This window comes from Platalea leucorodia (genome assembly GCF_965183815.1).
Source record: "Platalea leucorodia genome assembly, chromosome: 8".
Lineage (NCBI taxonomy): Eukaryota > Metazoa > Chordata > Aves > Pelecaniformes > Threskiornithidae > Platalea > Platalea leucorodia.
This window is the reverse complement of record NC_138830.1, coordinates 28261103-28288312: the sequence shown is the minus strand read 5'-3', so window position 1 is coordinate 28288312 and position 27210 is coordinate 28261103. Positions and strand designations below refer to the sequence as shown.

The 27210-nt window shown below is 43.1% G+C and overlaps 2 protein-coding genes across 8 annotated transcripts; one reads left to right on the top strand and one right to left on the bottom strand.

Annotated features, from left to right (window-relative positions):
• CEP63 (centrosomal protein 63) lies at nucleotides 1–23483 on the bottom strand. 6 transcript variants are annotated; one of them, XM_082320590.1, is made up of 16 exons: nucleotides 23344–23483; nucleotides 21206–21298; nucleotides 20764–20899; nucleotides 18871–19051; nucleotides 16814–16909; nucleotides 14436–14561; nucleotides 13441–13554; nucleotides 10739–10975; nucleotides 10363–10508; nucleotides 9420–9554; nucleotides 8675–8789; nucleotides 6588–6785; nucleotides 6052–6138; nucleotides 3832–4037; nucleotides 2956–3262; nucleotides 1–407 (listed from the first exon to the last, which is right to left on the bottom strand). In XM_082320590.1, exons 3-16 carry the CDS (start codon nucleotides 20805–20807, stop codon nucleotides 249–251), a joined length of 2151 nt encoding a protein of 716 aa, XP_082176716.1. In that variant the 5' UTR covers nucleotides 20808–20899; nucleotides 21206–21298; nucleotides 23344–23483; the 3' UTR covers nucleotides 1–248. The 6 variants fall into 6 exon arrangements, with proteins under 6 accessions (XP_082176716.1, XP_082176715.1, XP_082176714.1 ...); XM_082320589.1 differs by lacking the exon at nucleotides 23344–23483 and adding an exon at nucleotides 23089–23175; XM_082320588.1 differs by lacking the exon at nucleotides 23344–23483 and adding an exon at nucleotides 21695–21779.
• ANAPC13 (anaphase promoting complex subunit 13) lies at nucleotides 23333–27210 on the top strand. 2 transcript variants are annotated; one of them, XM_082320598.1, is made up of 4 exons: nucleotides 23333–23451; nucleotides 24033–24162; nucleotides 24442–24567; nucleotides 26761–27210. In XM_082320598.1, exons 3-4 carry the CDS (start codon nucleotides 24469–24471, stop codon nucleotides 26884–26886), a joined length of 225 nt encoding a protein of 74 aa, XP_082176724.1. In that variant the 5' UTR covers nucleotides 23333–23451; nucleotides 24033–24162; nucleotides 24442–24468; the 3' UTR covers nucleotides 26887–27210. The 2 variants fall into 2 exon arrangements, with proteins under 2 accessions (XP_082176724.1, XP_082176725.1); XM_082320599.1 differs by lacking the exon at nucleotides 23333–23451 and adding an exon at nucleotides 23593–23947.

Below are 27210 nucleotides of genomic sequence, written 5' to 3'. Positions count from 1 at the left end.
CACATACGTCTGATGCAGCTTTCTGACCTAGAGCAAGCTGACTAAAGTGTTTGTGGTGTAATACCCTCCATCAGATCAAACACGTTAGAGAGGAGTTTCCTTTCCTCAATATTCATCCTGCTGATTCAGCTCCAAGTGGAAGATACAGCCTCTCACTCAAGCTCCAATGGCAACTGGTTTCTAGGTACCTCCCCACTCGCAGTTTGGAACCATGTAAGTAAACCAGCATTCAAATTCAATAAGAAACATTACTGCTGGTCTCCAAATTGTCTCACGATCTTTTCACTCTCTTTTTTCAGTTCCTCAATGTGAGCATTTAGGCACTGCAGTATGTGCTGGGATCTCAGTTCTTCCTCTTCCAGGTATCTTGCAGCTATCGATCCAACTGAAGCTGTAGGCAGGGGACACTAAAGGGAAACAAAGGGATATATCAGGTATTCTTTCATTCCGAGTTTCAGTCGGAAACACTACCGATCCGCAAACCACGCAACTAAATACACTTCTAAAGGGTTCTTGTGTTTATCATGTTGGGCAGACTAAGCGCTCATCTCTCATGCTTGTATCATAGGTAAACGTCCCTCCCAACGGTCTCCAACCAACAGTGAAAGCCTCCCAAGCCTTTGCCAAAACCGCAGGGAGTAAAATCAGTTCCTCAGCACACATAACTTTTCCATTCCAGTAGTTTCCCTCTCTAAGGCACTGGGGGGCTAGAGCTGAACAGAAATAAGCTCTCCATGTGCCTACATAACTGTCACACTTCACAGCTGGAACCCTGACCCCAGAGGTATCAATAGGAATCGACTGTTTACTTAGGGCAACTGGAGTTTCACTTAAATTACCAGCCCCTCCACTTCAAATAATGAGAGGGAATGACATGGCAATCATAGCATAACTCTAGAGAAGGTCACTACAAAATACCAAGGGTTTTGTCCTGGGTGCATGAGTGCAGCCTCACGCTTAAGGTCTACATCTTGCTCCTTGTCTTCATAAAAATCTCAGTGAGCAAGAATATGGGCTCCAGGGAAGGGAAAGAACTGACAGATTGGACCAGCACTGAGGATATCTCTGCTTTCTTTTATATGCCTCTTCTGCTTCCCTGAAATAAGGGTTCCTGCTACAATCCCACAGGGGAAGTACAGACCAAACTCCCATCGCAGCTCACTGAACGCCACTTCAGTTCAGCTAGCAATGGTCAATAAACTACCCCAGATTCTTTCCTTTACAGTCAAGAACTATTCCTGCTACTCACATTACTTACCCACAAGTTCTTAACTTACAAAACTAACATTGTAAACTAGGCTTAATTTATGAGTTGATGAAGAGAAGCTTCCTGCACAGGGGCTGGCAGGTGAATTATAAAGTTACTAAGGGGCTGGTTTCCATTACAGAAAACATGTCTCAGTGTCTTGGCAAGAGAACGTAACTGGTTATTTCCAAATCCTGGAGTCTCACGGTTTTCTGGTCTTTTATCAACAGCCAGGAAAAAAGGGAAGTAGAACAAAAGGCTGCAGATAACAAGCAAATCTCTCCCATCCCACTATTGCCTACTGATAAGAATTCTCCTCTCTCAATGTTAAAGGAACTGATTCAAAGACACTGGAGCCTGACCATGAGCAGGGAGTCCCAGTCAACACCAGGAGAAGTATTTGCATTTCCTTAGAAACCTTATTTCTACATTTCAAAACAAAAAGCAGCACATTCTCTTCTATTTAACATCAAGCCCTAGAGCTTCTCAGACCCTGAAGCGGAACTGTTCACACTTCATTTCCAATCCTGCAGTCTGAAGAGTTTCAATTTAGAATATTACAGTTCCTTAAGCTCCCAACATTTGTTCTCTGGACATGCCCAGAAGCTACTTTAGTCTTTAAACAATCGAGACCTATTCTTGGTAGTAAACCTCGTCAAAATCTACAAACCTGACAAGCTTCTGCTTATCTGTGCATCAGCCTTAGAGACACTTTTCTGAGCTCCCCCCGAAATAAAAATAGCTGTTGTCACTGCTAACAATACACAACCAGAGGAAAAAATACTCCGAAGACTGCTAGTGGCAACACATCTGGACCAAGGATCAGCACCCAGGATTCTCCCCTCCCTGAACTACTACAGCCGTGTCTGACCCAGAGTATGAAAATTACTCTGTGTCCCTCTTCCATTCCCCTCCCTGCTCAAGTCAGTCTACAGCCTGGTCATTGCAATGGGTACTGGGATATATGGTCTTCAACACCACAGGCTAGAAGTGATCGAGTCCAAATTTCCTGTATTTTGGGCAAGTGCTCCAGCAACTGAGCTGAGGCAGAAGGACAGAGAAGGTGCCAACACTGCTCCCTACTAAAAAAATGTGATCAGCAACTGAGAAAAATAATAGCCTTCCCTTGTGCAGTGAAGCACCAATTTCAGGCTTTCCTATCAGCTGGCATAAGTGGCTTTAAGTTCAGTGTGCTGACTACTGCAGTCCCATTCAGAGGAGTCAAACTCACCCTGTGCATTACAGTGAACATGGATGTGCAGCACCAGCTTTCAGACTCACTCAGAAACTGTATGTTGAAATACTCAGCACTTTGCATCCACTCAGAGCATCTACTACAGACCCAAGCCAAAACCTGAAGCAGAATTCTGACGTGACAGAAGCAGTTCATGGTACACACTGATGTACAGCACCAGTACGGAGAGAACCATGAACTTCTGGAATTAGCTTATCAGTTAAACCAAAAACAAAGCCCTTCCCCAGAGAGTTCTGAAGAATAACCACATGGCTCCCAATGTCAACGTATTAACCATCCAGCAGTGCTTTTCTCTCCCTGTTACATTAATGTTAACATTTGATGTATGCCTAAAGAATCATACACACCATGCAGCCAGACCATACATTCAAAAAATCTGGCTCCTTTTGCCAGATGAGAACCCAGCTATAGCCTCAGCTGTTGAATCGCAAACAGCTTCTATACAACTGCTTACCAAAGGCACAGATTCGCTCTGATCATTTGAGATGGACTGCTTAGATGCTCCATCTGCAAAATCTTCGTTTCTATCCGGCACGTGGAGCAAAGAATCTGTTCCCAGCAAGGCACCCAAAGCAAGTGACCCCGTGCAGTTCTTCCTGCTGGTCTGGGTGGGTAGCTCACCCGTCTCAGGGGTCACAGTTCCTATTCTGGCAGCCTCCCATCTCTGGGGCTCCCCTTGATGATGCTCAATAGTCCCGTCAGGCTTGTGATGCATTCTCTCTGCTTGTTCATCATGTTTGTGCTGTGTTTTGTGAGTTGTCCTGGAAGGCAGTTTTGAACACAACTGTTTGACAGTTTGCCTCTTAGCAGCTGAACTTCAGCAAAAACTTGCACAGAGATAACAATTAACATACAGGTTACTATAGCCCTGGCAATCCAAACTGGCTCTTGTTTCCATAGGACTTCCAGATGCACATCCAGTCTCTAGAAAATTATCTCTCACTCTTCTACTATTGTAGATACCAAAAACTACAGAGTGCACATCCTAGTACTGCAAAAGAAAGGAGTACAGACACCTGGGCTAAATCTAATCCCTTCACCAAAAAGAGCACATACTGCTTCCCAATCAAAGAAAAAGGCAAGGCAGTCAAAAGACAGTCAAATACTAGCTGGCTTTGCAGAACACAAACCAGCTGGGACTAAAAAGCTATTGCACTACTTAAAGCATAAAGACAGATGCCAAAACAGTCCTTTGTGTTCTCCCATACACACTATGTGCTAGAGATAGATAGTATACATAAAGCACGTCATTAAAAACCCACACATCCCCACACATTCTGTTCTCCTTCATAATAAGGAAGCAGCATCCTTGGGGTCATGCAACACTCACCTGTACTGCACATCCCTGGCCTCAGGCTCTTCGTCTTGCATCTGCCGAGCAGTGCCCTTGGGTTCATCCTGGCAGACCTGCCGAGTGAGCTCCAGTTTTGCTCTGGCCTCTGCTAGATCATTCTGCAATTTCTGGTTCTCAGATTTTAATTTATTTAGTTCAACAGCATAGTCTTCACTGAGTGCTCTTAGGGTGACATCTTTTCCCTAATAGACAGAGAAGGGCTGAAGTCATTTGCAAAACAGCATAGTCAAATCCAGAGCAAAGGCCAGCAAGTGATTCCTTAAGGCATATCCTCTAATCCCAATTTTGACTGGCAAAATTTTCACAGCTTTCGTAAGAGCACATCAATTATATATACCTTATTGTGTCTGCATCCAGACAAGCTGTGCTGATCTGCCTAGGAAAGGAAGTCTCTCTCATCACTGGATGATTTTGAAACCAGGAAAATATAGACCAAGAATGGTTCAGATGTATCTGCCTCTGGCCTTGGGATAATGAGAAGGACTACATGACCTTGAGTTCTCCTCCAGCTACATATTCTAGGATTCCCTCACATATCTCAGCTAAGATGCAAGCCTCTCAGCCAAAGCTGGGCACACTCAGGTGGCACCCCAGTAAACTGTCTCAGTCCAAGCAACTCTCCAGGTATCAGAGTAGCATGCTCTGCCAGATACTTCCTATGGGTGTGGAGAAACGCATACCCCAGTGGCTTAGCTGTGGATGAGAAGTAACCACTCTCAGTGAGAAACTACCTTCCATGTGATCTACCAGCAAAGCTCTTCGCAGGAACACTTCTAGATCCCCTCACTCAAATTAGCAAAGGCCTATGGTAATAATTACAAAAGGTTGTGCATACACCTCCCCACCTGGGATGACCCATAGCGCTTTAGAAACTTTCACTGGTAGAAGTAACTTATTTTTTTCTTTTTGAAACTCTGAACAACTTGCTTACCCCCATCTTCTCCTTACTAGGCCAGGTGGGCATCATTTCCATTGTTTCTACTCCTGTGACATTCCCACTTTCTTTTTGCCAATTCTGTTAAATTTAGATGCTTAATTCATTCTCATTGCTGCTGTAACTAAGGACTTTCCAAATATGCATTAGAAGAACCTGGCCAAGATTGGTAGCTCCTGTGCCATGGGGCTGTGGGGCACTTTTTTTTTTTTAAAAAAAAAAAAAACAACAAAAAAAACAGGTTTCTTGCTTTGCACTTCGCTATCAAGTTTTTGGTAAGTCAGGCAGGCAAAAGCCCACCAGGTGCTTCAAACAGAAAGTAATGGGCTTCGGGTCATTTCAGTCTCAAATCAGCCCTCCAGAAAGCTTTGTTTTTTCTCCATCTCACCAACCGCAAGCTTCTGTTCAACACTCTCCCAAGAACTTGGCACATTTGACAATCACCCCAAACTAATATTAAGAGCTCAGTATTTCCTTCCCATGGATCTGACAGGATAAAAGCTCTGATGATATACTCCCGTTAGGTTTTCAGCTGTCTGAATCCAGTCTTTGCCCCCTGTGAGGCATCCATTCTGGTTTATGTGAGACAGAACCTGCAAATTAGCCCTTTCTTCCTTCACACAGGCACTAAAATGAACCACCCTCAAGGTATTATTCCTGCCAAGACTGCACCTCTTCTATGCAGGCTTCCCTTCTCCCCACTGGACGAGCTGCCCTCACAGAGTCTCAAGAGTGCCACACCAGCAGGAGCCCACCACAGTGCCCCTTCAGGGCACACTGACCCAGGGCATCCAGCCCATATTCCCAGGCTGCAACCTGCCTGTGGAGTGCAAGGGGCAACCCTGCTGACTGGCTCCTCACCAGGAGGGGAACATGCTCTCACCCCAGAAATTGCAATGACCAGAGCAGTTGCAGCTCGAAGACAGGTCAAAAGGACATCAGAGATTTAGATTCAGAGGTTTGAGGTAAACTAGCATAAAATGGAAATGTAACAAAATGTACCAAAAATCATGGGCCAGACCCCATGGAGAAGAATCTGAGACAAGGGCTCTGTTTCTGCAGTTCTCCTCACTACTCTGTGACTGAACAAGATGCTCAGTATTTCTGGGCCTTATTTCCTCAGAAATTGCCCCTTTTGGTTGGGTTTTAAGTTCACTGAACTCTACCAAGCATTTTGAGAGGCCTGGGCAAAGACTATTACTGTTCCCAGGTAGGGGACACACAACACTAGCCCCTTCCCATCTCCGTTCCCTAAAGCATACCTCTAGCATACCGCACTCTGTTTTTTCCAGCATCTCTGAGAGATGACGGTTTTCCAGCCTCAAGGTTTCCAGCTGGACCAGAATTACCTGAAGAGACAGAGGCAAACAACAAGCTCAGAAAAAAGAACACAACACAATACATGCCCACAACACCCTACAGGCATTTTCCACCCTCAATTCAAGCATAAGTACAAAGGAAGGTTTGGGCCATTAGTTCTGCAGGGACCCTATAGAGAAGGCCATATAAATAACCATGCACAGTCATTTACTTTAGTTTTCAAAGATGTCATCATCCAGGCCTAGTTAACATGAGTGATCTCAAAGAATTCTGTGGGACTGCCAATTAGAAGTTTGAAAAGAAGCAAGACAGATTCAGTGAACACCATAAATCAGAAGATTTCATCAAAAGGGTCTTAAAGTCTTTGTTCAAAGGCTGAAGAGAGATGGAAACTATTAACATAGCTAAAAACTAGGGTGGTATTCCAAGCCTTCAGATCCCTTAAAGAGACAGCATAAGAGTCTTCTGCCTTTTTTACCCTGTGCTCCACCGCCTTCCTCTCTGCTCTTTCAATCTCTGTTCTCAGCCGTTGTTCTAGGTCTGATGTGGAGCCACTTGCAGATGCAATTGTGATGTCCCGCTGCTGTAATTCTTGTGTCAACCTGGAGATTTCCCTTTTCATCCCTTCTAGCTCACTGCTGTGAGTTTGTTCAGCTTGAGAGAGCTGCTCTTTCAGCTGGAGGAAGATAGGCACACACCACCCACAAGCTTTTAAAAGATGTTTCAGCAAATAAGCAAAAATATTGCACATGGTTATGTGAACTTTAAGTACTGGAAAACAAAAAGCTCTACATAACAAGCCCTTTGTGCATGCTTGTCCTTCTTGATGGAAAACCACCTAATCCCAATCCTTTTCCACACTGTAAACTGCCAAGTGGGACAAGACATAAGTTACGCTGTGGAATACTCAAGACCACCCACAACTGATCAAATCACAGTCTCTTCAGCTCACCATTCTACCTCTGTGACCAACAACAGATAGCCAAGAGTTTATCATCACTGGGCAAGCACAGTAACGCTTTAATAATATAACCTTGCAATTTGCCACTCCGCCTTCCTGAAGCAGACATGGTATCTTTAAATAGCTCTAGCCAGACTTTTCTTCCACTAATTTGTCCTAAGTCTTCTGAATCAATATTAGCTTGTAGCAACTAAAGCTACCCATGGCAAACTTCCACAAACTAGCTATGCACAGGGTAAAAATATACCTCTTTGTTTTCATAACTCCATTTGATGACCACTAGTCCCTGCATTATGAGAGAATCATCATTCCCTATTTATTTTCCACATGACAGGCATGATTTTATTTTCAGTATGTTCAAACTCATTTATCTCTTTTCCAGTTTGATAAGTCCTATTCCATTCAGCTGTTCCTTGTATAAAAAAAACTCCATCCTTCTGGTCATCTTTTTCCATACCTTATCTTGTTTTATTCAGTCCTTTTTGAGATGGCAGACCTGAACTTCATACAATATTCTGGTAGGCACAGCGTGTATTTATTCAGTGACATAATAGAACAACAACATAGCATAATTTCTTCCCTACTATTTCATTCCATTAGCCACAAATATTAGCCACCCAAACCTCCATGATTTTTCTGAGAATTACAAGCATTTTAGAAAATTGAACCAGATGATCTCTGCCTAGCCATGTAAATACTATACATACGGTGATTTATCTCCATGTCACCTCAATGCCTCCCAAGTATATAAAATAGAAACAACCATAATAAATCTCTCTTTCCTCCCCAGCAGCTTGTAGGAGATTCATTTATTGTGTGGCTGTTTAAATGTGTAACCAAGCACGCATCTCTGGCAAGGTCTGCATGTCTGTACATTCAGAACAAAGGATGAAAGATTTTCACAGAAGTGAGGTTTTTCACTCAAGTCCAATAAGGTTTCTACTCTAACCATGCACCACTGAAAGCTCTCACACTAACTGCTCTAGACCGTTATTAAAAGTCAAGCCTTCTGGAGAGCTTGCCTCCCTTGGGTGCACAGAGCACTAGGGTGAGGTTCTCATGGCAGACGAGTTGCTCCATTTCTTCTAGACCCTGATTCATGTCTAGGTATCAAGTCTGAAACAAACTCCCTTATTCACATATCGACTAGAACACATTTGAAGCCCCGTCTCAAGTGTGATAGGACGTATTACAGCAAAACCCATTCCCTCCCTGTTCTTCATCCTGTTGGGAGCCTGTATTAGGCTTAAACTCAGGATTCCAGGCCTTAATTTCTTTGCACATTTGCCCCTCCAGCACTAATTAAAGTATCTCCACACTGCAGCTAAGTACTGCATGATGTAGGAGTAGGCCTAACAGATGCTCACAAAGTAAACCGCACAGCCACGTACAAAACCCTGCAAACCCATTCTCTCAACTCCTCCTTTGTCAGATCTGCTCCTTACCCCTCAGCATATCACTGCCTCCACAACACTCCTGGCCTTTAATCCCATTTGGAGCTTCGCTAACTGTGCACTGCAGTCTCTGCTGAGGCACATGACACACATGGTAATGGCTGACTCCACGAGCGCCTTTCCCACTCTCTAGGAACAAAGCGACGTTACCTTTTTAATCTCTGCCTTTGACTCGGTATGGTGTTCTTCCATTGACTGCAGCTCTTTGATATTCTCATCCAGCTCTTCACTCAGCTGTACACACCTTGCATTTGAAGACACCAGGCTGGGTGCCAAATGTAAAACTACAGATTAGAATACCCCAAGGAGGAGGACATGGTCAGAGAAACTTTGATCTTCCAAGCAGTCTCCTGTGTCCGTCATAACAGAAACTGGACTCTTAACCTAGAAGATCCTTAGCAATCCTTTGATTTTGTTTACCAAAATAATTTCAAAAGAGATCAGGAAGCTGATCTAACAGGTATTAGCTGTTTCTTGTTTATTTCTTTACCATTCTAAGATTAAAAACTTCCCATGCAAACATTAGTCTGAAAACCACAAACTCAGAGAGGAAGACTTGGTTATAATTCTTATTTCACAGTAAGGTCTAGATCTGGTTCTTACCAGCTGACTAACAAAGACTCCTTAACCTATTACCAATGAAGGTGCTAAGCCTAAGCAAGCTAAAACACTGAAAACACCCACAGTGTGCGGTGAAAAGCAGCCAACCAATTAGCAAAAGAGTCTCACTATTAAACTGCAAAATGAATAGCATTTGATTTCTTCAGCCCTTTGATATTTAAAATATGCCTACAAAAAACAGTGGGACTGGTTAACTTGATGAATACAATATATTAGGTATTATATTATTATCCAAGTTTCATTGCACATCCAGGGGAAGCAAGCAGTTGGCTACCTGTTCTCAAGCTGAGTCACTTCTGACTGTAAGTGCTGTTCCTTCTTCTGGGCAACATCCAACTGCAGTAGTATATGCTCCAGCTCCAGCCCCGGAAAAGACAATTGTTTCTCTTGCAAGCGTTCCTCCAAGGCCCTAAGCAGAAACATGAATTTTAATCTCAGCACAGAAACATCACGTCTGAGTTCACTAATACAGGGAACAAAACCACCATTTTTTTGCAATTCTCTGAAAAATACACAAAACCCAACACTAGGTGACACCTGTGTGCATTGTGAATAAGCAAACATACGAGCTGGATGACAGACCCCTGTTTGAGTTCAGGCTGATTTAAAAAAGACTACATCCTATGTTGACGTTGGCCTCCCTGATCCAGACAGTCTCCCTGCCATTAGCAGACATCCAGCTTGCAAGAAACAGTGTGGCTGTTAGGTAACATACACCAAAACCTTTTGACACGGCCATCAGAACCCTATAGCTTTTGCATGTTGCCAGTGCAGATGGGGAAGGCCAAGATGATTTTGTCACAAATGTAGTTACTTTACCAAGACCCTAATTTGACAGCATTAAATCAGTGAGAACTTTCACCTACATTAATAAGCACAGTATCAAATACTGAAAGGCCTCCAGCAGTTGACTGAAAATGCCTGGGGGAAAAAAAGCTGAAAAGCTCAAAAGCCCTGTGCTGCCTCCAGAAACCTAGCTGAGTAGAAAGCTGATTCCTTCCACACTCTTCACTGAGTATCAGTTCATTTCAAAAGCGATGCAATTTGGCAAATGCTGCAAGGAAGCACAGCACTTGTGAGAAACTACAGCGTACCATTCTATATATCAACCAACGCAGATCCAGCTGTATGAAAATGCTTCTACCATCCTCAGTGGGAGAACCTGGAATATACATCTCGATTCAAGAGCATAAGTACCAGTGAGGCACAGATGCTACCTGATGAGGAGTTCTTTTGTGTGAAGAGTTTCAGTCAACCTGGCCAGCTCTTTCTGTAACTGTTCCTGGTGCAGCTTGGAGCTGTCAATGAAATCTTCCTGAGACTGCAAGGTGGCTCTAAGTTCCATCTTCTCATCCTGTAGCACCTGCACAGGAGGGAGAAGGAATGACTGTTACAAGATGGACCAAATCAGTTTGTTGTAAGGCAACAAGAGGTTGATCAGATTTTTAAGGAACCCTTGGAAATACTGCAGAGCACCACATGGGTACAAAGCCAGCTTTACAAAGGCTCTAGAAAGAGATGGGAGCTCTGGGATGAAGAGCCTTTGTGCTACTTCTCACAAGCACTGCTTTATATTCAGTTTCCTCCACTGACCTCTAACATTTTCTTGGACTGCCTTAATTCTTCTTGAACTCTTTGCTGATCTTCCAGAATCATCCGATTGTTTTCAGTCAGGTCATCCACTCTCATGTTAAGCCTCTCCACCTCCAACTCATTGGCACAGATAGCATCATTGGCCCTCTCCAGCTTGCTGGTTAAGTGCTGGATTTCCGATCGGCTAGCCAGCTCCACTGACTCCAGAATCTGCTTCCGATTGGCAAGCTGAGCCTGCTAAGAGCAATTGGTTTGCATTAAAGCTAAATTATCAAAAACACAGTGTATCAAAACTACGTTCAAAACAACTACTGGTTTCTTTGTGCAACAAGTCACATTCTCAATGTAAGCAACAGTACCTTTCAGGGAATTAGGGAAAGTATTGTTCCAGGGTTACATGATGGGCAAAACTTCTGAAGGCAAACAGAAAAAAAAAAAACAAAAAAAAAAAACAAAAAAAAAAAACAAAAAAAAAAAACTAACAACACAAAGAGAGGGGGCCGTCTGCTTCCAAAAGGGGTTCAAAGAGAATCTGGGAAAAGAGTATCTCAAATCATTCAAGTTGTCCAACCATGAACTGTCTAAGAACAAAGCTGCCTACTATTTTTTGGTCATTAACCTAAAGCTAAACCAGGAGAAATGGCAGCATGTAAGAAGGTTTGCAAATACCATACACAAGCTAGAGATTACCCAATAATTAATTCCACACCAGCACAGAAAGCGGCTCTTGGTGCACAACGGAAAAAAACACAACCACCAAACAGATCAAAAACCGAACTGGGTGTAACTGTCAATTATGTTTTGCTTTATGCAGTAAATATCTGGTTCTAACAGCTTGTGAGAATGCTCACTTTGAATGTTTCATTGTTTTAATGGCAGACAAAAAAAGTTATAAGGAACATATGACTAGCAAACAATACATGCTCTATTATTTATAGGCACAATACTTTATTTCATAGAATTTCTTTCCACGTAGCTAGCTGGTGAAATTTAACAAGCCAGCTCTCATATAAGCTTCTAAGAATATTCACTTCATATATTCCCTTTTTGTATAGTACCTTATAATTTTTAAAAGCTGAAACAAAATATTTGAGTAGTCCTTTAGTCCCAATTTCTAATAGTAGCAATTCCTGCCAGCTTCAGAATCACCACATGCCTTGATTTATTGCCTGACACATAATGCCTCATAACTGAGGAAACTATAGGAACTGTGCATTTGGAAGACTATGGTATAATTTTGATTACAGTCTTTTCATTATTTGAATAGTCATGACAGAAAAGGTAATCAGGAAGGGCAAGAGTTTAAAGTACAGCCTTTTTCCACCCAAGAAACTGGAGTATCAGACTACGTGAATATTTATATCTGCATGAAGAAAACATTTAAGCTATCTCTTCTTTCCAGCCACAGAACATACAGGACAGCACAGAATTCCAAGTTTCACCTGTTGACTTTAAAGGCTGCAGGTGTTACAGGAAGGTGCTCATCACTGGGTAAGAATGCCAGGCTTCCCTAAGCTGCACTGAAAGATATGAGGGGAAGCCAGCTGAAAGAAGAGAAAGGGGAAGTACTCCATGGTCACAGATCTCAGCTTGATCTTGTGCCAGAAAAACAACCAAGCATACAAAATGCATAGAAACATCCAAGGCAAAAATTTAGCACTTTCATGCTGGGCTTTTCAAAGAAACTGAGGATTCAGGCAGTCTGTTCAGAGTACCTATGCAACTAAGTCATCTACACCACTTAGGAAAAATCTCCCCACATTCCTGTTTTTCTGCTGCATAGTAAGAAGAGTTCCTCTGCGCTCCAGTATACCAGCCTGCACTCCAAGGACACATCTGTTCTCAGACAATTGAGCTATCAATGATACAAAGACAGCAGAGCAGCAAGACCTTCTGCTCAATGACTCTCTCAGCATTTGTAGATCTACTAGTGTCAGCCTCTCACAAAGCCCCTGTCAGAGCCAGCTTCAATCCTGTCATCACAAGCTTCCTCCTTGCAGGAGCTTCCACTCAAGAGCAACTCAGGAGCCCATTAAGTGTAAAACCCCCAGCAAGAGCTTCTTATCAGTGTCTGCTGTGATTGTGTCAGTGCGACTTCACAGCTGTGCTCTAGGTCAATTCATCTTGCTCAGCTGCAGCACCACTAACTCACTGAACGATTAGCTTTTCAGGAACAGCAGCCCCCCTACTTGTTGCCTTTAAGAGACTTTAAAAAAAAAAAAAGCAGGGGGGCTGAAAACTGGTGTTACTTCAGTACTTTGCAGAAGTATCTTGTAGGGGAAGACTATTTTCCAACATCATCTTCTGAGCTGGACCTACAAGGTACATATTTAGCTACTGGCAGGTACACATCTTTGAACTAGATGACATGATGTAACAGCTATTTTAAAATGTCACATGCTGTGGTCTCCTAGGGAAAGCCGCATCCTACTAACTTCTCTACTAATTGGAGGGGTGGAGGGGTGGCAGGGAGAGCTGCACGAGGTTTATCTAACCTCTGTTGACAGCCTCCAGATCCTTTTTCCATACAGCACTTATACAAGTAAACCTTATTCCACCAGGACATTAAAAGTCATTTCAATGGCAACCTAAACTGGATTCAAGCCTGAGAGATTTCATTAGTCTCTCCCTCTTCCCCCCTCCCTCCCCTCCCACCTGCTGCCACAAACAAAACAAAAACTTTCAGCACATATTAATTGTACCTGAATGAGCTCAGACTGCTCAGCCAAAGCCTTCCTCTGTGCTTCCAGCGATGCCACCTGCTGCTGGTAAAGCAAGCGCTGCTTCTCCCAGTCAAGTGATTTTTGACGAAACTCCTGCAAGGACAGCAGGGGTGGCTTGGAGCAGTGCGTCCATACAGTTGACAAGAAGGCCCCCTTCTAGTTCATATCCATGTTTGCTTTCTCTCTCCACCATATCCTCATGCACCTTTCCCCACAGCAGGGAAACCATTAGCCAGTCATTTGATGCACCAACTCAGCAGTATAAAACCCCTCACATACTGTGCTTGCTGTACTTGTTTCCCTCCTGAGTTAAAACGTCAGTGTCAATTATTGCTGTTTACAAATGTTAAGTGCTAACAGATTCATGGCTAGTTTCATGGATTTGCTGTCAGAGGTTTAACAATTCAGACTGGCTTCAGCTTCCAAAACATGCTGCTATTGAAATCACTAAGATGCCAAGTATGAACTACAGAATTTTAATGCTAATCTCTGCTCCAGAAATTGGACACTACATCAGTCAGATGTGTTTGTTAGCCACATCTTCAGGGTACAGTAGAAGAAAATTGAGTGCGGTTGAGCTCAGCATAGCAGAAAGATTAAAAGGTGAGACAGGGTTGAGAAGAAGTTTGGTATGTAGCTCCCTCCTCCTCAAAGAAGCGAGATGACAACCTCACCACACTGAAATTCATTCAATTCACATAATTAATTACCCTTTCAGCACCTTCTTTCTTTTACTTAGTCTAAGAATAAGAACAGTGACATAGTTTATACTGTGTACACAGAGGCCCCAACGCAGGAAACTGCCTTTATTACGCAAGCAGTTGAGAAGAGCTACACCGAGAGAGTAGACAGAGAGTACTGTTTAAGCAGGATTCATAGCACACTTCCTAGTTGACTATTCAGTCACCACTGAAGCCCAGAAAGTCAGTTAATACATACAAATTCTGGTTAGCACTTTCTTTTTCACTACATACCTCCAGCTTCCTGGTCAGTCGGCTCATTTCAAACTGGTCCTCCCCTTGTCGCTTGTTAGCTTCTCCCCTAGCTTCTCTTAATTGTTTCTTCTGCAGCTTCTCATAGTTCCTCCTCAGCCTGGACAACTGCAAGGAATATGGTGAAAGAGACAATTTTGTTCAAGGCTCCAAGGCAAGAATTAAACAGCACTTTGAAAGAAGGCACACAAAATGGCTTCACACAAACAATTCCCCTAATCAAGGCCACACAGCTTGCAAGCGAAGACTTCTATTTGTATAATGAGCCTATTATACCAACAGGATTGCAAAATATGCCGAGTTGTATAGATACCACTGAAGTCGTGACATCAGCAGCTCTAATTAGACCTCTGTCTTACCACTATTAAAACACGACTAAAATATTGGTAAGACGGAGGTTTACATGTAGCTGTTAATGCAGCAAGAGCATGGTACTCCCTCTCTACAGGTGGCTCCCCGCCACAGTAATAGCAGGCAGGACCTGTAGTTGATCTCCTCATACAGAGGGGCACATCACACCACACACGGGGTGGGGGGTAGTTCTACACAGAGGTACGGTTTCTTATGTGATTAAAATATACTTGTGAAGCTCAGGTGGAAACTGGAACTCTTCCGCTTAGTGGGAGAAAGAAGATTTGAGAATTGCCATTATACATAATATCAACACTACTTCATCTGTCATTTTCTGCTTAGATACACTATCTATTTCACAATGAGTAGAGAATGCCAACAGAAAATATCACTCCTACGCCTACTGCTAGAATGCTAAAGTCGTATCAGAAACAGGAATGAGGAAAAAAACTCTTGACATTTAAATGACCCTCTGTGCAAATAATCACTTGCAAGTTGCACAGAATTTTCCATCTGATGAGCTCCCCCCAACTCAACTATTAAACAAAAAGTTTCCAAATAGCCACATGAATTTGACAACTCATCATTCCCATTTTACTGGAGAAAGCTAAGCCCATGGATGAACAGAAGGAACACGAGAAGAAAAAACATCTGAATGAAGACCTCATGCACTGGTCACAAAAGGTTCTCCAGAGTCCTGAATCAAAGTATTTAGGTATGGCCAACGGGAATGGACAGATATACAGGCTTAGAGTTAATATATGAACGTCTTTTGCCAAACACATCAGGAGATTACATGTTTATTCTTTCAACAATCTCAGTGATTTCGATACTGTACCTGTCATTTTACTGGTAATGGTGGTAAACCCAAACAGAAAGAATTTCTCCCCAAACAGTACTAAGAACAGAATACTGAGGAATATTGGAGCTTAGTGCCATCTACATTAATACTGTGTGGGTAAAATACCAATACATTGCAATTTTGGCCACAACACACACACTGTATTTTAGCCTTAGCAGTTTAGGCAGATCTGCCAATGCACCTCAGCTTTGCTTTGCAGCTTATCCACAATTCCAGTGGGAACATCTAGTGACTGAAGACTGTTAGTCATATTGAATAGTAAGGTGTTTTAAATGAGGACAGATGCCTTCTGTCGTCAAAGCAGAGACTGCCAAATTAATTTAACTTATAGCTTACAGTGAGCATGAACTAGGCCCAACCCTCCAGAGGAAACAGGTCAATGCTCTACTAGCTGTTCATGCCATTTAACTCACTGCTACTGGCAAGCAAGTGGAGACAGGCAAAGAGTTAAGGCATAAACATGGAATTCTGTTATACCACCTACAGGACATTCCACATGTACCACCTTGTGGTGAATAAGAAGCTTTTTGAGATGAAAGCTCTGAAATTATCTTCAAAAATTATTTTCCAGGTATATTTAGGTTTTTTTAAGCGTATTGAGATTAATATGCCTTGAGAGAACAAAATCCTCCCCAACCAAATCAGAGTCAATGGAGGCAAAAAGAAGATGAGACTACATACCATTCTCATCTCTTGATCTCACACAATCAAGGCCAGTTACGCCACCACCGTTTTTTAATTTCACAAAATGCTGAAGGAGCAAACTGCTGCTGCCTGTACCCATGGCAACTTCAGAATAAGCACCATGGTGACTAGGATGGGTGAACACAGGACACTTCTGCAATAAACTTCTGCAGATGTCTAACACATGAAAATTGCACCAATACATTTACTACACATTTCTACTCCAACAGTTTTCTGTTCATCACCAAGTTCCACCGAAGTGCAAAAAACAGGCCTAATGAAGCATGAAAATATTACTTTGTCTACACTCAATGCTCTTTTTTTTGTAAGAACATAAACAATAAAAGAATGTGAAGTTTTAAAACCATGGCATTTAAACAAAAGCAATGACACAAAGTATTTCACCTATCAGATCATAAATCAACCGAGAACTAAAAACCAATCTTCTCTTTTTGCAACTCACCTCCTCTTGAAATTTCTTCAGCTGTTGTTCATATTCTCTAACGATGTCCTGCTTAGCTTTTTCCATGTCTTCTACCTGGTGACGCAACATGCCAACCTGAATGAAGAGTTAAAAAGCAAATAAATAAAACAACAGAAGTGGACTTTATTGTCAGTAGGTACTGGGATTAGTTTTCATTTCATAAATATACATTCTAGTAGGAGTGGTAAATGACTATTAAAAGATCCCAATTCTGTTAACAACTGCAAGTTTCAGTGGGGTCACTCACTATGAATCAGATTAAGTCTATGCCTAAATCTTTGGTAGGCTGGAGCCAGAACTGTTTCTGTTCTGACCTCTTGTTTTGAGCCAGTTTGTGGCTTTCATTTTTTGGGGTGAAACTGACAGTTTTGGCTTATGTCAAAAGGCTATTTTTATCTGGCATTTTCATCATATTCTTCATAAACATGCATTATGATTTCAATCTATCTACCAAGAGAAAAGATGGCCATGTCATTATCTTACTATGCTCAGGTGAAGCAGAGATTCCAAATAATACATGGAGACGAGGGGGACAAAGAAAGAAATGAGGCTTTGAAACTCATGGGGAAGACTTCCCTTACATTGATTCAAATACTCCTGTGACTCATTTTTGCCTTCCCCCCCAATCTTTTTTGCATCCACAACCCAAAGTGGTCACCTTTCTAACTGCAGGTCCAAAGGACAGCAAGCCAACAAATTAAAATTAAAAGAAATCAGAGAAAATTCATATGAGTAAACCAAAAGCATGAATATACTCCAGTAGTGACTTTAACCATAGTTTACAGTTCAGTTTTGAAATCAATGTTTGCTTTTGGTGGTAAGAAATATTTCAAAAGTGTCTTGAGAAAACACAAATAATAACAACAGTGATAACCTATATGATAAAAATGACAGTTCTTGCAAATGAAAATCCTGTGGCATGACTCCCAATTTAATAGCTCTGTAACAAAGACATTAATTCCAAAACTTGCCATGCAGACCAGCAGAAGCACCTGACCATATTAACAAGAAACTACAGAGTTCCTAACCCACTGTTGTTAGAGCCAGTCATATTTGTCTTTATTTTACTAGATTCCACACCAAATTACTAAAAGCTACAGCAGTACTTGGGTAATTTTGAGAATGCAAGAATAGCTCTAGTATAGTTGTACAAGCACTCAAAAAACCCAACTGCTTGTGCAGTTACCAGCTGGCTGTTGACCCAAAAAGTCAAAGCAACTTCCTCAGAGAGCCGCCAAAACACAATTTATAGCAGAGCCTGCCGAAAGATAGGACACAGCAGCTATAAATATAAGGACACATTTTAAACACTTTCAGAAAAAGTCAGTGTGGCTAGATCTTTAGATACAGCCATTCAGACTTCTGCTGGTTTCCTCTGATCCAAGAAAAGATACATCAATTCATGTGCACAAGAGAGAGTTTATGGTCCACATCCTATGCAAAAACTTCACTTACTGGTACTTCTCCACCAACACAGAAATTTGCTGCACTTCCCCCAGGCCTTTAACTAAAAGCTACAAAACATAAGCTGCATAAAATAGCCCTTGGAGAATCTCCCACCAATATCTTGGTATAGTTTACACCACTAAATGTTCTTTTTACCAATGACTGCACATTGCTGGGCTGTTGATTACTGTTGTACCCAGATTCAGCATCTCTGGGTTCTCTCTAGAAACGCTGACAATTCAGTCTGTGGACTTCCACCAACCCTTAGGGAGCTGATCACCTGACTTTGATTGAATTATGAATCAGACACCTTGTTCCAACAGGCTCCTTTGTAAATTCTATTCCTGATTTCCAATTATGAGACAGGCTCCTGTTTCGCTTAGCCAGCTATTTGCTAAAGTTAACCGCTTGTTTTGGCTTAGCATTTAAACATTAAAAAAAAAAAAATCAAAACTGATGAAACAATACCCAAAACACATGTCCATGCAAAGTCAAACTCAGAAATTCAGGTTTAGTCTTTATATTGTATTTGTAACATGTAAAACACACAGGTCGACACCGATGAGGAAACTATGAACCTGAAGTGGTACCTCCTTATATTTTTCCTGCAGAGCAGCCCTGGCAGAGGAAAGTTCCTGCTCTCGAACACTCAGGCAAGCTTCCAAAGCCTGTGTCTGTCCTTCCCATTCAGATTTCTTGTGAGCCACCATAATGTCAATCTGCTTCATCAGCTCCTGCAGCTCAGCCTCACAGGAAGTCAAGAACCCACCACTGGAAGGGAAAAAGCTTGAAGTTACAAAGCAGGCACCACCCAACACAGGTCCAGTGTCCCATACCAAGAAAGTCAGCAGAACAAACCAAGGGACCAACTCTGCACATGCAGTGCTTTGAACTCTATGCAAATCAGCTTGCAGAGAAGTATACTTAATACTCATGCATTCGCCCCATTCTCTAATGCAGTATCTCACAAGTGGTATGCTCCCATCACTGGGCAGAGACCTAAATTTGGCAATGACCAATGAAGAATACTTGTGAAATCCCACTGAGAACAAATGACATACACACCTTAAATGCAGGGGGTTTGTCTTCTGTTCAGAGAACCATTACAAGCACCTATAAACGCTTATCCCTTTGCCTTAGTACTATGCATTATCTAAGTAAACCAGAGCATGTTCTATCCATATTTTGTATTTGCTTTAATTGCTCTCCAGGCAGAGGCATTTTATACCAAGTTTCAGTCACCAGAGAAATCTTACAGCCAAGCTATCAGCTCCTGAAAACAGAAGTTTATCACAAATGCAGACAAACCCCTAAGTAGAGGGGGCTGGATGACAACATGATAATGAAGAATAAAACATTCGCAATCCATTGGGGAGAGCATGCTCCCTAGTGACGCTGCAATTTCTAATTTGGTGCAGTAATTATTGAAGCCAATTCAACCAACTCCTCTAAAACTTCACAAGTTGCTAAGCCAGGGACAATATTAAGGCTTGCAAGATACAGCCCTAGAGGGCAGTGAACTCGTGTGATGATCTTCACCCCTTTAATTTGCCTGTCAAACAAGAAGCACTGAAAAGAAATGGAAATCAATAGGTTAAAAGATTGAAATTTCTCTGTTCCCCCAGAGCGTATGCACACTTCACAACTTGGCAGTTTTTCTATAGGGAGAGAAATACTTCTTAAAGGAGCCAAAATCAGTTAAATTTGAAGTTCACCCTGTCCTGCGAGTTAACCAAAAATTAGCAGCTATTATCCACAGCAAGAACATTTTCTTCACAGCATCTGCTAATATAAAGCTTAGTCTAAACTTGACTTCTGCAACCAGTTATCTGTAGAAGATATGGTATCAGTAAACTTGAGTCACATTCTCAAAGATTACTATAAAATGGCATCAGTGACTTTTGCTTCATGCTTTTTTAATACATAAAACATTTTTTTTCCATTATTGGCACTACAGTCTCTCTCTGGGATCCAAAAGTCTAGATATTTTCACCTAAGAGAACATTAAGGATTCTTCAGAGATGAATGGGACTCTGCAGTTTCAACACAAGCAGGAAATAATCAGATGTTTTCAGTAGAAACAAAGTCATGTCTCATTAACCTTGCAAGGCTGCTACCAAAAAAAATATTTATTCACACCTTTAATTACTACTGCTCCTGATGTTGAAAGGTAAGAAGGGTTTACAACAACAACAAAGAGGTAAGGTTTTCAGGAAGATGTAAAATGAAAATTCTAACAATTAAGACAATAATATCTGACAAAGGATTATCGCAAAGCCAGCTCGCCCAGTGACTTAGCTTCTGCACCTGATGAAGGTCACTGCACGCTCTATTTGTCCACCAGCGTGATAGTGGACAAACTCCAAGGCCCTTATTTAAGCAACAGAAGCTTTGTCTGATACCAGAGGATTTGATTCTGAATAAGAGGGAAGGTTAGTACTTAAACTATTTTGAATGACTGGTATATACTGTTGCATACATACCTCCCCAGCCCATTTCTTTGCATTCCTTCCAGCAAAGCCTCCATCACTAAATCCTGATGGCTTTACCAGCTAGGAAAGTACACAAAAGCAGCGGTCATCCGTGGCAATGTACGAACAAGGCTACTTCTCCATCCAACTGCAGAACAAGCAGAAGTCCACAGAAGAAAGAAGTTAAAAAAATTACCATTAGCACACAATTGCAGGTGAGGAAAAACAGTGGTCACCTTCAAGAACTTAAAAGCCAAATATCCACCAAATAAAGGAAAACATTTTTCTACAAAAAAAAAAAAAAAGACCCAATGCAACCATTCAACACTATCAAATTGCAGTGATATAAACACGTGATCTAATGAACAGAATAACTCAAACAGCAGCAGTGAAAGCAACTCTGTGCTTCAGCAAATGGGCGAACTCGACACACTGGGACTGGCAGATCTCTCACCTGCCGGGTGCACCAAACTGCAGAGGATCAGCGACACACCGGGACTTCCAAACGGGCCAGCCCAACATCCACCTCCGACACGGGCATTTGTCACTTCAGAGAAAAACCATAAGCACCTTGTAGCAAGTAGCAGTAAGAATCTATCCATAAATTAAGTTTCTCCCAGGTCTCTATAACAGACTAGGTTAAACAGACTACACAGTTTACAATGGCATTCAGGAGACATTGCTAGTTCATACAGTTGTGAGAATTTTCTTTTAAGATAGCACTAACTCTTTAAAAATTCCTCTGGTGCCTTAAGCTATGAAAATAAGTTGCACAGGTTTACAGTAGCAGTACATTGTCTTAGTTAAAAATGACATCCTTTAAATCACGAACACATATATGTACGCATACACATAGAAGTTTCACGTATTTGTGAAGCAAGAAAGGTTTACTTTAAAGGCAAAAATGAGGAAAAAAAGAAAAAAAAAAAAAAAAACAAGTTACCATGGAACCACATCCGGAAAGCTAGAACTTATTTTAGCGGCTCCTCCATGAAACTGTGGCTCTCTAACAGGAAAATGGTTAAACTCACACTAAGGATACAAAACTACACTTCAGTTTCACTCTGTGGAGGTATTCACACAATCTTCTGTTGCCAGAACATCTACACACTTTCTCAAGTATTTACAGATGGATCCTCACAACATGTTTCCTCAAAGATTAATATGGCATTATTAAGCAATCAACAAAAGAGGGAGCAGGTCACCGAAAGTGAGACTTTCAGAAATGCACACTCAGCTTTGCTCTCTTTCACTTCCACCAGAGCTTCTATCCTGCTCCTACAGCATTTTAAAATGCCATCCAGAGATTAAAGCCTGTCCCTCGGAGCTCAGCTGTATTTTAAACCACACATATACAGAAAATACGAATTTCACTGAGGGGAAAAAAAAATGCCGTGCCTATTTTGATAGTGTTTTGTCTCTCTTTGGTCCTGTCTGTGCTTAACAAAATTCAATCAGTATGCAGACCATCTTTGTTGTACTGCTGATGGCAGAGCTGCAGAGGAGAGCAGATGAGCAGATCCCCAGAACTGCTGACAGCACTCCAAGAGAGTTCTCCAGGTGGCAACAGCGGACATCAGTCCGTAGCAGCTCTTCTGTTTCATTCTAATCACACCTACACAAAACCGATTTTCAGTGGGTAGCAGAGAGATTTCACCATCCACCACAGAGAATGTCTGCCAAAATTCAGAAAGAAAATCCGGAGAGCAATCCAGGCTCTTTATCAGCAGCTCCTTCCAAGAGAGGTTGGGATCAGGTCAACACTGAAAGCTCTAGTGCCACGAGGAGCCAGCCAGCATCTACTCTTGCTCCTGTTAGGCTTTAAGCAGGGCCCCCAAGGTAGCACGCCTGAATCTGCCAGCTTTCGGTACTCGCCAGCTTACTGGGGTTTAGGGGAAGAGCCTTAAAATCAGACACCTCTAGCCAGTTTTACGCTACATCAGGTTTGTTGACTTAGTATTATATTTTGACCTCTCAAGCTTGCAAGTCGCGACGTGCGAGTTAGAGGCAACTGAGTAAAGACCCACGCAGATACCACAAGAGGAAACAATCTCTGCCGCTAAATACAGCTGAAGCAATGAGACCTGGCCTGTCACTTCCGAAACTGAAGGAAAAGGAAGTATTTGCAAAAAAAAAAAAAAGAAATACAAATTTTAAAAACAACAAGGTTTAGCACCTCAACTCAAGAAAGTATTGCAGCAGTAGAGTCAGGCGGAGAAAATGTGACAATACACAGGAGGACTTAGGAATACTGCCCGTGAGAAAAGACTGGGATTATTCTGCATTTAAAAAACACAGTAGGACGCAATTTTAAAGTGTCGCTGGAAGCAAGCTTACAACGAACAGAAAAGCACGACCCACGTTGCAGTAAGAACTTCCCAAAAGGGCGGCGCTCGGCAGCCGTTACTGAGGGCGGGCGGCGCCCGCCTGGCAGGAGGCCAGCGGCGGGCCGGGCCGGGCCGGCCTTGGCTTGCCTCCCCTCCCGCAAACACCCCCGCCACCGGTCGGTCGGTCGGTCGGTCGGTCGGTCCGTCCGTCCGTCCGTCCGTCCGTCTTTCCTCCCTTCCTCCCAACCCCCCGCCGCTGACGAACCTAACGGCAGAGCAACGCCGGGCCCTCGGCGGCGGGCGAGCGCTGCGCCTGCGCGGGGCCTGCGCCTGCGCGCTGCCGTGGTGAGGCTGCCTGCCGGCGATGGGCAGGGTAGGCGGCACCGGCCGCGTCCCGGGGGGGGGGCGCACCGGGAGGGCCGCGGGGCTGCACGGGCCGGGAGGGGCGCCGGGAGGGGCCGGGAGCCGCGCCGCCCCGGTTGGCGGGGCTGGGGTGCCCTTAGGCCTGTCCCCAGCGCCCAGCCGGGGCCGCCCTGCCCGCCTGTCCCCACCCACCGCGGGGCCGCCTCCGGGGCGGCGGGAGCGCCCCGCAGCGCTGGGTGTAACGGCAGGGCCTGTTCGAGGAGTAGCTCTGGGCCGGGCATGGCCGGCTGGCTCCTGCACCCCCGAGAGTCCCCCGCCTGCTTCGGTGTTAAATGAATATCGGTGGGCCCCAAGCCTGGCACGATCGAGCCGCCTGCTGCTGGCGGCTGTCCTGCGGGAGTCAGACGGGGCGGGCTCCGAGGTGACAGCTCGAGGAGGGCAGAGCGCTCATCAGACGGGCACAGGAAACCCCTGGAACGATTATAGTAGCCGAGGGTGGCAGACAGGTCTTACTTTTCTCCAGTTTCCTGAACTTCAAGTTTTGGCAGCATTTTGTGTGCCGTTAAATGCTTTTTTCTGCCTCTTTCCCAGGCTCGCGAAGGCGCGGGGGATCAGGCACTGGGAGCCAGCGGGCAGCAAACGATACGCGGGAGTTCAGCGCGGAGTCAGAGGGACGGGAGAGCTCTAGGTCCCCAAGCTCGCTCAAAAGACACTTCTAAAGGTCAGTAGCTATAAACACATGTAAATATCTACAATTAATAATAACAGGCTAGTTTTATATATTCATCAGTCTGCAGTTCGGTTTGATAGTGTTCTTTTCAGATTAAGTAGTTCTCTTGTGGTTATAACACTTTTTCGAGTGGATTAGGAAAATCAAGGTTTTCCATAAAAGTTTAATAGGAATTGGACCAAAACTGGAGCAAGCCTGTAGTCCAGACTCCCAGCTATGTGGCTGGGGGCATGGATGTTAGAAACGGTATCTATCTGCTTTGTGTTGCAGATTTAGCTGTACTTGCCTGCTACAGCGATGGACAGCGAAGTGCAAAGGGATGGCAGAATACTGGATTTGATTGATGATGCATGGAGGGAAGATAAATTGCCATACGAGGATGTGGCTATCCCTCTGGTAGGTGAATTACTACTTATCAATCTGAGTTAAGACTGGTGTGTTTACCACAGCCCCTTCCAAGAAACAGCACAGAGAGTATTACTTGTGGTGCGGCTAATTTGTACAAAAGGTTCCTGGGGTGGATCTGACTCACTATTTTTCTGTCCTACATGCCAGTCTTTCCTGTGTGCAGATGAGGATATGGATGTTTCTCTCCCCCTTCACCTGGCCACTTGCCATATCTCCTCAGAACTGGAGTGCCCTTCCCATCGCCCAGTTCTGGGTTTGGCATCAGGGAGAAGTAGAATCATCCTTTCTCTGTGGTTCCCCTTCACGTTACCAGTGTTTGAAGTGGTTTCCCAGTTGGTCTGTAGAACAGAGGATCAGTCTCATGCTGACAGTTGCAGTCTTGATTACACTTTATTTCCACTTTTTGAAATTCCATTAAAAGAAGCTGAAAATTTTTCAAATGTCTTCCTAATCAGCCTTTTCCAAATACACTGTTGCTGTTGCCAGTACAAGGATAGTAGTGAATGAACTGGCATCTGCAGTGGGACTCTTGCTTGTAGCACTGCATCCAATGCATGGCAGTTATCTTCTCAGGCAGTGTACAGCTTGTTGTACAGCTAAGAGGCTGGAGAGATGCAGCTGGGGAAAAGCTACCTCTGATCCCACAAATCCCCAAGCTGAAGCTTTGGATGTCCCCCACCGATGTCTTCCTTAGCCATTTGGGAATTAGCAGGGAAGTGAGAGGTATCTGAGAATTTTCCCTTTGCTTGTTCTCTCTGGTACACAAGCTTTACCCTGGCTAGCACTGACAAAGCAGTCATGCTAAGATCATGGGGACTGATAGGCCGTTAGTTTCTTTTAGCACAGAGACATTTCCAAATTGCCAGTGACATGGCTCAAGCTTTAGTCCTTACACCACTGTCTTTTGAGAGAGGGCAAGGAGCAGCTACACGCCTCCAAAATCCATATATACAGCACACAAGTTATGCTGCCAAGATTTGGGCTTGAGGGAATGATCTTGCAGAACTGTGATTCTCAGATACGAGAGCCCAAACCCCCCTTTGCTTGGGATAACCTTTATTAGGCAGGCCGAATATTACCAACTAGGTCCTTGCTGACACTTGCCTTTACCCTGTGTCCAAACATTACTGTTTCTTTCCTTGCAGCCATCTCTTGAGCTACTTACAGTCACATACAGATGGCAACCTCAGAGCAGGAAGCCTCATCAACTAACAATAGAAAGAAAGGCCTGGCTGTGGATATAAAGATCCCCAGGGATGGGATTGGCTCTGATCACATACATAGAAAAACTAGCACAAATTCACAGGAGACTTAGTGGCATTGTAAGGGAACAAACAGAATGGCTGTAAAGTGGTATTTGAGCCTGTCCTGAGCATCTGATCCAGTGCTCACTGGAGAGATTCCTATGAACTCAAATGGGCTCGAATCATATGCTGTTTTCAAAACCGAAAAATTTTATTTTGCTCATGCTGGGATTTCCAGAGATCTAGAACTCAGAATTCTTTCCCAAATGGTATCTGGCAGAATAACACGCACTCTCTGTGACTGCACCACTACAGCAACACAGAGAACAAATAATATAAGGAAGGAAAATGAAATCTCAGTTAAACTATACTTCCTCCTTACTGTGTTGTGAGCAGCTCTATGTTGCACCTGGTAGGGGTTTCTGACTTCTACAGTTGATATAGCACAGCCACACCTGTGTTCAGCACATAGAAAGAGGAAGGATTTCTCACCTGCCATAGGAAAGTAACATGTTATAGTTGTCTTAATAACAGCTACAATAAATGCAGTATCTGTATTCTTGGCAACAGCAAAAGAAACACATTGCAAACAAGCAATGGAATAATTGCATCGTACTATTATTTACTTATTTTGCATTTGCTATATATTCTCCTTCTTCACTGCATGTGCAGTCTGAGTGTATAGCAAGGCCCCAGGGTCCCGGAAAACCAATTTACCTTTCAGATTAAGCACCATATTCATGTGAAAAGAATATTGTTCATAACTGGGCTTAATAATATTTTTAAGTGGATCAGTATGTACGATATGTATTGTTCAGATGCACCCTCTGGTCTCGTTTGTGGATTTTTGTACTTATCCACGTGAGGTCTTAGTAACCCACTCCTTTCAGGAAGCATATTATGTGTGGAATGCATTACACCTCTGTTTTGTTCTCAGAATGAGCTTCCTGAACCAGAGCAAGACAATGGTGGCACAACCGAGTCTGTGAAAGAGCAAGAAATGAAGTGGACAGATCTGGCTCTCCAGTATCTCCATGAAAACGTTCCACCCACAGGAAACTAGTGAATCAGTGAGATCTCATGCAGTGGATGCATGAATGCAATATAAAAAATATTTTTCAGCTGACCATCACTGTCATAAGCTTCTCTAAGGAGGAAACAACATTTCTGAAAAAGGCTCACATTCAAACAGTGGTTCTACTCACAGTGACCGAACACAGGTTAAAATGCTTCTATAACAATGGCTATCTGACACCTCAGAGCTAATATCAGAATGTTTCTCTTATGTAGAATTATTTCATATCTTCTGTTAAATTGTTCTTAAGTTGGTGCCAATTCTGATCTTAAATGTTTTCTACATGTGATAAAAGAAGTAGTTTTTACTGTC